At 39.5% G+C, this 10,818-nt stretch overlaps 1 protein-coding gene and 1 long non-coding RNA gene across 2 annotated transcripts; one reads left to right on the forward strand and one right to left on the reverse strand.

Annotated features, from left to right (window-relative positions):
- The first annotated feature begins 358 nt into the window (after window positions 1-358).
- ABCG25 (ATP-binding cassette family G25) lies at window positions 359-6,732 on the forward strand. Its single transcript, XM_089620757.1, has 3 exons — window positions 359-655; window positions 753-1,581; window positions 5,112-6,732. The coding sequence occupies exons 1-3, from the start codon at window positions 545-547 to the stop codon at window positions 6,149-6,151; spliced, it is 1,980 nt and encodes a 659-aa protein (XP_089476883.1). The 5' UTR covers window positions 359-544; the 3' UTR covers window positions 6,152-6,732.
- A 2,489-nt stretch (window positions 6,733-9,221) lies between these two features.
- Window positions 9,222-10,130, reverse strand: LOC149391211 (uncharacterized). The gene is made up of 3 exons (XR_016300339.1): window positions 9,849-10,130; window positions 9,457-9,581; window positions 9,222-9,357 (listed from the first exon to the last, which is right to left on the reverse strand). It is a non-coding gene; the product is annotated as an uncharacterized LOC149391211 (long non-coding RNA).
- Window positions 10,131-10,818: the final 688 nt, after the last annotated feature.

Genomic DNA, 10,818 nt, shown 5'->3' on the forward strand with positions numbered 1-10,818 from the left:
ATTAGTATACAAAAATCATTAATTTTGTCTTATAAAAGAATATAATTAATGTTTAATTCTCATACAATAATATATTTTATCGCTATTAACTCATATAATAATAATATATATTATTTGTCCTAAAAAATAAGTATACTATTATTTGAATTTGAATAAGAAAGATATTTGAGAGTAGTGGGGACGGTGGTGGTGGGAGTGGAGAGAGGCTTTTTGTTTTGTTTTTTTTTTTTTTTTTTTTTTTCATGATCCCATCTCCCAAAGCTGCCCAAATTCTCGTATCGCTGCCACGTACCATCTCTCCTCTGCGGAGTCTCATTTTGACGTGGCATCCACTGAGTCCTCGCATCTTAATAAATACCCCTCCATTTTGTGTTCCTTTCCATTTTGTTCAATCCCTCTCAACCCTTTAAAACAATCACTACATATCCAAAGTTCCTATCTTTTTTTCCCCCTCCTATATAATTTGCTTAAAAAAAAAAACTAGATCAAGATTAGCCTCCAAATATATATATACACATATCCATCGAAAACGACAACAACGAGAATGCCTGCGCCGATCACCGCAACAATCCCATCGGACGGTCCGGATCCTCCCAAAGTCGACGATCCCAATATGAAAGATTTATCGTCGTTTCGCTCCTCCATTACGCTAAAGGTAAAAAAAAAAAAAAAAACAATACACACGCTCGTATATCATTATATAAGAATAAGACACTCAAGCGTTGACTAAAGATTTGAGTTTCCATGACCAGTTCGTGGACCTAACGTACAAGATAAAGACCAACGCCAAGGCGGCCGAGGGATCAGGAGGGATAATCGGACGGTGCATAGACGGCGTGGATTACCAGCCGTCGGATCAAGAGCGAACGATACTCCACGGCGTGACCGGAACAGCCCGCCCGGGAGAAATCCTAGCCGTGCTGGGCCCCTCCGGAAGCGGGAAGTCAACGCTCCTGAACGCGCTGACCGGGCGTCTCCACAACCGAGGGCTGAGCGGAAGAGTCCTGGCAAACGACAAGCCGTTCAACCGGTCAACCCAACGCCGGACCGGGTTCGTCCCGCAAGACGAGGTCCTCCTGCCGAACCTCACCGTCCGCGAGACCCTCGTGTTCTGCTCCCTCCTCCGCCTCCCGAGGAGCCTGACGACGGCGGAGAAGATCGCCGCCGCCGACGCCGTGATAACGGAGATGGGCCTGGAGAAGTGCCGCGACACGGCGGTCGGAAACGGCTTCGTGAGAGGGGTCTCGGGAGGGGAGAGGAAGAGGGTCAGCATTGCGCACGAGCTGCTTCTGAACCCGGCCGTGCTCGTTCTCGACGAGCCCACTTCGGGGCTCGACTCCACGGCGGCTCATCGGCTCGTGGCGGCTCTCTCGTCGGCTCAGCGCGGGAGGACCGTCGTGGCCTCCATTCACCAGCCGTCGAGCCGCGTGTTTCAGATGTTCGACTCGGTTCTCGTCCTCTCCGAGGGTCGGAGCGTCTACTTCGGGAGAGCCTCTGACGTCATGAGCTATTTCGAGACTATCGGATTCTCGCCGTCTTTTCCCATGAACCCTGCCGACTTTCTCCTCGATCTCGCCAACGGTACGTATTCGCTTACTATTATGAGTATGACTTTACTTACTTACGTAATTGTACGTGCACGTTCATGATATGGTTTTAGTCGCGTTTATTATATGTTTCTTTAGGGGGGCTATATCTTAAGAGTATCGTGGTAGGCCATGTTAGATTGGCCAAGAGGTGGTTCGGAAAGAATGGACGATATATTTATGTGTGTGGTCTTTCCATTATCGAAAAACATAATATATTATGTGGTTTCCATAGTGTAGTGGTATGGTAGTACATCATTGTTAATCATGCCCACTAGCTACCTATTACTTCTCTATACATGTCTGCCAGTAAAGTTTGTGTCGATTCGTCATAATATGTATTACTCTTTCATTTTTCTTTTTCGTTTTATTAGATATCCTTTTTATTTCCACGCCCATTGCTCATTTTTGCCTCAAGTACAGGCACTCAGGCCTCATATTTAATATAAATAATTAGTGCATTGCATGATATTTGTTTTATGGCCTGTGTATAAAAAAAGGTTATAGAAATAAGCAATAACCAATGTGTTGCAACTTGCAAGTGAGGTTACATAAAAATCTTCCTTAGATTTCTTCCAAGTGGATAAATATATATAATGTATAAATATATATGCACTCTCGCTAGATAGATAAATAAATATAAAAACTTAATAAACATTATTGTCACCCACAACTCACTAATAAACTTATTACAATAGTAATACTACTCAGTTATCTCCTAACAGTGATCTATGATGAATTTGATTCTATCTCACTTTTTTCCGTAAAGGACTTTTTGAGGGTCCGTAAAGGACTTTTGAATATAGTAAAATAGATCAAAGTGGATTAGATGCGTAAGGCTCTCGTATTTGTTCATTATATTCAGTGGGACTGAAATAGAAAACAATGAAAATAAAATAAAAATCTAGAGCCTTCGGCCGCGTGTCATGTATCCATTTTTGTTCTTGTTTTTAGTGATTTCGTATTTCCTTTTAAAGCGAACAATTTTACTAATTTCTCTCTCTCTCTCTCTCTCTCTCTCTCTCTCTCTCGTTTTTTAGATTTATTATTTTTTCTTCACCTCTATTTTTCAAGTAACAAATATATATATATATATATATATATATATATATATATATATATATATATATATTAAAATTTGTGGCTTCGTGAAAAAGATCCACTTTATCAGGAAAACTAGAAGTAAAACTTAGATGTCTTTGTATTGGGATTTGCGATAGTGACATAGATTCAGTGCCATGAAACAAGCATTTCCCAATGTACGTAACGTATTACTGAGAAATCATACGTATACACCTCACTCACATCTCTTTGCTGGATTCGAACTATATTTAGAAAACCAAAATGTTCTTTTTTCTACAATACTAATATATCTAGTAACATCTTATATATATATATATATATATATATATATATATATATATTGTTATCTTCCTCAAATAAGTTACAGATTTTAAGATTGAGAGTGGGCTCTTTTTTTCTTTTTCTTTTCTAAATCTAAAGGTAGGTGTAAAACGACAGTTCATATTACTTTTTTTTTTTTTTTTTTTTTTGCTCGAAGTTCATGTCGCTTTTTCAGTAACAAGATATCCCAATAATTGACAATACGTTGATGACGTGTCAACATTTTATAGCGCGGTTGGTATTAATTTTTTTATTTCGATTTTGTTTCATGTCTTCCTAAAAGTAGGCTTACTAGTTACTAGTAACAATTTGCTGGGAAACTTCTTTATGTGACCTTCAACACAATTTTCAAAGTTCATGACTACGGCATTAAAAAAAAATGAAAATACAGATTTTCACCACGAGATATTAGTGGTAGAGGTCCAGGTCTAGGTCTATTTTTTCTTTTAAATGGGATTGATTTGGGTTTTTTTTTTTCCCTTGAACGTAGACATATTTGAATATTCAACAAACTTTATCCATATAGTGCTTGGAAGCATATTACGTCTAATGCCACGTGTCCGAATGGAAATTTAGTACACTTTTACAGATGTTGCAAAAGTGCTATTTTGATTAGGACTTTCTTTTATTAATCGCTTTGGAGCCCCCATGGTGTTAATAGAGATCAGAATATATACACCAATATTGGAGGATTGTTAAAATATAGCATGAGAGCTTAATTAAGATACTTCTTGTCTATTGTCTTGGGACATCATGATGGTTTTGAGCTGGAGAAGCCATTGCTAACGTCATCTATTGCGTAACTCTCATAGAATGTATAATATATGTCATTTTTATTTATTATCTATTTAGAACTTATAATAGAGAACCGCTAGTCCTTTTTAGAATTATTGGGGAGATATATATGAATATGATCATATATATTCGAGTGATGCCAATGAAACCATTTAGATGGCAACACGTAGAGGACTTGCGTTTGAATAATTTACATACATGTATCTTTTAATTTGTTAAAAAAATATGCCAACTTATTGATTCGCATTGAATTCCTTTTTCTTTTGCTTTTTTTTTTCTCTTTTGTGTGCCGTTAACTTTTGACTTTTAATATTTATAAAGAGATTTTATACCGACACGTGTCAGAACTATATACATAGTAGAGGCACTAGTCGAATGGTCATAGGGTTAAGTGGTATGATTAGTAGTATAAATATTTCGCATATAGTTGGGTCATCTATAGTACTACAGTGGCTCTGATCATATAATGGGCAAACCATCTGATATAAGTTCTTTGAACATATTTAAGTTATTTTCTTCATGCTTTTACGTACGTTCATCCATATGATCACTCTCTCTCATCCCAAGACCTAGAAAAGGACCACTTCACTAGCTCTTACTACGTATGTGTCCCAATACTCGTATATGAACAAAAGTACCGTAACATTTATAATGATTCTAGCGTTGAAATTTATACGTGATTAGCTCCCATAAAGTAATAAGAAGAAAAGAAGACGTTGAATAATAAACTATCTTCTAATTTTTGTCCACTTTGTATTAGGTCATTACGTGTGTGTCCATATCGAGTAGAGTTTTAAAACGATGTCTCGTCGAATCATTGATTTATTTCTGCTTAGTTAGAACTTAATTTAATCTTCCTTTTTTCCTTTATCTATTCATAGTCTCGCTCTTCTCTCTATCCCTTTTGTCAAACTTGAATACGAAAGAAAATATTTGAAGGTAACACATGTTGGGTTTGCTTTTGTTCCACGAACACTTTACCCGAAAAAAAGTCTACCTTTTTCTTGATTTATTTAAGGAAAAAAGTATCGATTTATAAAATAATATAATATTGCACCACTAACATACGATCAGTGGACTACCACCTTATAGCACCAACACTGGTCAGCTTTTGTCAACAACTTATTTAATTCAACGACATTACCTTCTTTTTTTTTTTTTTTTTTTTCACACCTTTAGTCTAATACATCGTCACATATAATCATACCCAAGTAATTATTATGATTCCCGCATCTAGTCACACCGCATTTCTTCACTTTATATCTCCGGATTTTTAATTATATCGTTAAACTAACCTAATTACGTACCGTATATACATACGTACAGGCGTTTTCCAACACGACGGCCTAATAACAACCGAAAGAGACCACTCCAGCAAAGTCAACACGAAGCAACACCTCGTCTCCGCTTACAACACCTTGCTAGCCCCGAAGATAAAAGAATCTCTCCGCATCGAAACCGCCAACCCCGAAAACTCCGTCGCGACCGCCAGCGAAAACCGGCGGCGACGACGGAGATTCTGCTTATTCGGCGGTGCAGAAGGACTCTCGAGGTGGTTCGACCAGTTCAGCGTCCTTCTGCGGCGGAGCATGAAGGAGCGGAGACACGAGGCGTTCAACTCGCTGAGAGTCTTCCAAGTGATGGCCGCGGCGGCGCTCTCGGGGACGATGTGGTGGCGCTCCGATTCCGGGGACGTCCAAGACCGCCTCGGCCTCCTCTTCTTCGTGGCCATCTTCTGGGGAGTCCTTCCGTCGTTCAACGCCGTGTTCGCGTTCCCTCAAGAGCGCGCGATCTTGATCAAGGAGCGAGCCTCGGGGATGTACCCGGCCTCGGCCTACTTCATGGCCCGCGCCGCCGGAGACGCCCCGGTCGAGCTCGTCCTTCCGACCGCCTTCTTGGGCCTCGCCTACTTCATGGCGGGCCTGAGGCCCGAGCCGGGCGCGTTTCTCGCGACTCTCCTGGTCCTGCTCGCCTACGTCCTCGTCTCCCAGGGGCTCGGGCTCGCCCTCGGGGCGGCGCTCATGGACGCGAAGAAAGCCTCGACGCTCGTCACCGTCACCATGCTCGCCTTCGTGCTCACCGGAGGGTTTTACGTCCACCGCGTCCCGTACTGCCTCGCGTGGCTCAAGTACGCCTCCACGACTTTCTACGCGTACAGGCTTCTCGTGGCGGTGCAGTACGGGGACGGGCGGGAGATCGCGGCGGCGCTTGGTTGCTCCGGCGGCGGAAGGAACGCCGGAGCGTGTAAGTTCGTTGAGGATGACGTGGAAGGGCAGATCGGGGCCGCCGCGTGTGTCGGGGCTCTCGCCGCCATGTTCTTTGGTTACAGGATCTTGGCTTATCTTGCGTTGAGGAGAGTTAAGTGATGGTGATGAGGAGGAGGATGATTGTGTGAAACCCTAATTTTACTTTGGCTTACTTACACGTACGTACGTAAACACGAGTACGGCGACACACCATTTGTTTTTTTTTTTTTTTTTTTTTCCTTACCGGCTCTCGCAATTGTATTATTATTATTATTACTATTAATTCCGAAATATGGAACTGATGATGAAAGGAGAAAAAAAAAAAAGGTACCACACCAGTACATATTATATTTATGAGATGTATAAGTTTGTTTTGCATATATAGCAGATTCAGCTACTGATCATTAATCTAGTCCTAGTGTGTTAAGTTTCCGAGTGTAGATTACCAATTACGATAAGCCATAGTCAAGCAGGGATGGTTATTTACAACTGGGCTTATTTTATCAGACTATCGAATATCAAACCCAGTTATAATTGGGCTCATCTGTGGCTTAATTGAGCCCACGAGTGTATGGAAGATAAGGTATTTGCGCGAAATTACCTGAGCCGCCCATTGTAAAACAATGTTTTTTTTAGAACACCTCGTTTCTCATGTTTATTCTGAGAATGTCGTTATATTCTGAAAATACCTTATTTTTATAAAACAAAAGATTATTGTTGTTTAAAGTTCTATTAGAGTTATCTTTTTTAATTTTTACAGATTCATTTCAGTTTTTATTGTCTAAATATAAAAAAAAACAATGTATTTATAGAATGTTTGAAATTTTGAGATATTCAAAGAATAATCATCTTCCAACGAGATATCTGGGTAAACGAGGGATTCTTTAAGAAAATCAATATATATATATATATATATATATATATATATATATATATATATATATATATATTACAATAATATATCATGTATCAACACATGGGAGGTCATATAAAAAGTTCAAATGTGTATGTATGTATTAATGGGATAGAATGACCTATTTGATTTCATTGTGCATTTTATATTCTTCTAAGATTATTCCCGAGATATTTTAAAACAGCAATGAAATTACTAAACGTGTCCTAAGAAGGTTGTTCAACTATGTTGGTGAAACTACATTTTGAACAACTAATTGATTTTAGCAGGATTAATTAAATCGACATTCAAAAAATCAATCAAACAGAAAGTAATAAATGACACACGGAATTGGTAATCCAAATGACATAGAAGGAATATGATTTAGCTCAGGCACATAACCTCCAAACAAATCTTTCAATGACCTTCCCCTTTGCAGAGAACATCTTCTTAATAAGCTCCGCAATGTTCCATTGCTCTCCACACTGTGACCTTTGTTGGGATCAACAATATACGAGAGCCTAGAGGGGGCCTATTCTGGTATATGCTTTGACTGAGCAACATCACCTACAGAGGGCTGAGCCACAGTGACCGACTTAGAGTAAGAAACAGTTGCTTCATTAGAATCTCCATCTTCTTCAGCATGAGCAACATTCTCTTGAACTTCAGGACTATCTTCTACAGTAAGAACTTGTTCAACCATCTTTTTCGTCGGAGTAGAATTCTTGGAATTTTTATTCTTCTTTTTCATATGATAAATCTTCAATGATGGTTCAGGTACTTCAAAAGAGTTAGGGTTCTCAAAATAACCCCTCTCCTCCCTTGAGTTGCATGTGTTTGATTTCACACTTCCTCAACAGTCTTTGAACCCATCACAAGTTCAGAGATAACAATAGAACCATCAATAAAATGGAGACTAAGATTAGGGCTAACCTGATCCACATTCGCAGCAATATCCTCTTTGACGAAAAAGGATTATGAAAAGTCTCCTCAATATTCTCTATGGCGGCGATGGCGATAATACTCAGAGGATTCATCATAAGCTTCTGAACGGGTTGAGACTCTAAAGGAACAGGCACTAGTACAAAAAAGACCTTTGGGTGCGACTTTTTTCGCACCCAAAAGTCAATTTTCGCACCCAAAGATACCTTTGGGTGCGACTTTTCCGCACCTGAAAGTCCGCACCTAAAGGCCTTGGGTGCGAAAAGTCGCACCCAAAAGTCATGACTTTCGGGTGCGACATTTAGGTGCGACTTGTCGCACCTAAAGTCGCACCTAAAGTCGCACCTAAAATGTCATAAAAATCCATTGAAAAGGCGGGTAAAAGAGCATTGGGTGCGACTTTGTCGCACCCGATAGTCAGTTTTGGGGAAAAAAATAGTACTTTAGACGTCGCTCTATTATAAAGTGACTTTAAATCTTTGAAAAATGTAATTGTTAATTGTGATTTAGTTGTCATCTGATTTGAAAGTGACTTTGATTCTTAATTTATTTATAAAATAAAAAGCAATTAAATGACATTACTTGATTTAATTTAATGAAACCTGTTATAAGCAATTAAAAATAAAAGGCTGAATGAAACTTGTTATATTGAATTGCTTAATTGAAAAATAAAAATTATACTTAAATGGTCCATAATACACATAATACACAGAATAAAAAAAATTGTTATAGCAAACTTCTGAAGAAGCTCCACTCTTTTGTCTCTATTGTCCCCTCTCTTGATCCTTTTTTTTTTTTTACAAAAATTAAACAGTAAGATAATATTTGAATCAAATAATTTGCAGATTAGAATGTCAGACAAATTCTAAACTCAAAAAAGTCAACAACGATGTGCTCTGCTTTGATAGAAGTGTCTTAGCCAAAAACACTTTCAAAATCCACAGAACTCTTGAGTTTTAGAAATAAAAGGAGGGAATACACATCACACCCAAAAGCGTTTTAGCAATGTTGATTTCTGTTAGGATGTTGCATATAAGGCAAAAATCAGAAGCTATGTTAGTCTTTTTAGGAGAGAATTATTGGAGAAAGGCATCGAATCATTTCGGGAAATATTCTTGTGAAAGAATAGAGAAGAGCCACAGGTCTCTAACATTACCCGAACCCCATATATTCCTATCAATACTACCAACTGTTCATCTGTATATTCTGTTCTTACTTTTATCAAATGCTTTACTGTTTCATCAACCAAATCAGATCAAATTCATAACAATACGACAGTAGCATAACTATATCATCTCTCTCACAGCCCTAGAATTTGCTCCCAAGAATTACACACCAAGCAAGTTAATTATATTGAATCTATATCTGAACTATCTACACACGACTCACGTCGAATGAACTGGGATTGCTATTTCCTCTTGGCCGTAAAAGAGCTTCTGAAATCCCTCTGAGCCGGGGCTGATGATTCCGGCGACTGACGGCGTGTCCCTCCCTGCACACACAACACAAGTAACGTCACTATTACACATTTTCACCAAAAAGAATCGAACTTCATGCAAATAATCGATACTCGTCATAAAGCTTCTCGTACCGCAAAGGAAGTCAAAATCAAGCATTCGCTGGATCGGAAGCTGCTTGTAGTTGTAAAACAGAGCTTGAGTCGTACGCGAGAACAGCTGTCCGGTCGTCATCGCGCCGAATCAAAGGCAATCCAATCTGAACACACACACACACCGTTGAGCATTTTACAACACACTTATATAAAATCCCACACCACCATATAAACATAACCCAATTTTTTGCTTTTTCAATTTTTTTTTTTTTGGTATACTCATTTCCTCTGGTTTTCATTTTCCCATGGCTGAGAGAGAAGAACAAGCCAAGCCTCTATCTCAAACTCAATTAAAATAAAAAAAAACCCCCAAATTCCTAAAACGAACCCTAGAATCCGAATTAAGAAGTGGGGAAGAAGATTTTATTTACCTTGCTTCCCGAAATCCAGTCTCCTCGGCGTCGTCTCCCTCTTTTCCCGGCGTCCTCGGCGTGCTCGCGGCGGCACTCGCTCCTTCTCGGCCGCGCGCACGAGGTGATGCTCGGTCTCGGTGGCTGCTGTCGGCCGACGTCTTCCTCCGCGAGCTCGAATCCGTCTCACTCTCTCGCTCTCTTCCTCTATCTCGCTCTCTCGCTCTCTCTTCCTCTCTCTCGGCTCTCTGTCTCTCTCTCTCTCTCTTTCTCTCTGTCTCTCTCTTTTCCTTTCTCTCTTCTTTCTTTTCTTTTCTTTTCTTTTCTTCTTTTTTTTCCTTTCACGTTTCTTTGGCAGAAATTTTAGAAGAGAAATAAGAGGGAACAAAATCCCGCAAATTTTTTAGACAAATGTTTTGGACTTTTGGGTGCGACAAGGTATGATAAACTTTTGGGTGCGAATTTTCGCACCCAAATTTAAAAAAAATCAGCGAAATTTTTTGGTTACTTCAGTGACTTTTGGGTGCGAAAAGTCGCACCCGAAAGTAATTTTTGGTGCGACTTTTAGGTGCGAAAAGTCGCACCCAAAAGTCATCCGCACCGAAAAACTGTATTTGTAGTAGTGAGGAGCAGGTGCACAGGCGAGCTTCGATGAACGAGTAATATTTACATATATCATCAATAATAAACATCGTGTCACTCCCTCTTAATTCCTCGTTAACCACAAGAAACCAAATCTTGTATTAGCACCTAGTTGACGGACATGCAATGAGAAAATGAATTCTCAATATCACAAAGATCCAGGGATGACCCAATTGTTTCAAATTGCACAGCGCCGAGAAGTTTCATGAGAACACTGATCGCACACATGTTGTCGCAGTAAGAAGTTAAACCATCTTCTTAAGCATCATACATCTACTTCATAAATGTCATATGCGCATGACTACTCCCAGCAACTGTATACTCAGCTCCAGTTGTGTAGAAGAATAAC

Source organism: Urtica dioica, chromosome 7 (genome assembly GCF_054948205.1).
Source record: "Urtica dioica subsp. dioica isolate 48M chromosome 7, U.dioica_male_clone48M_v1_H2, whole genome shotgun sequence".
NCBI lineage: Eukaryota > Viridiplantae > Streptophyta > Magnoliopsida > Rosales > Urticaceae > Urtica > Urtica dioica.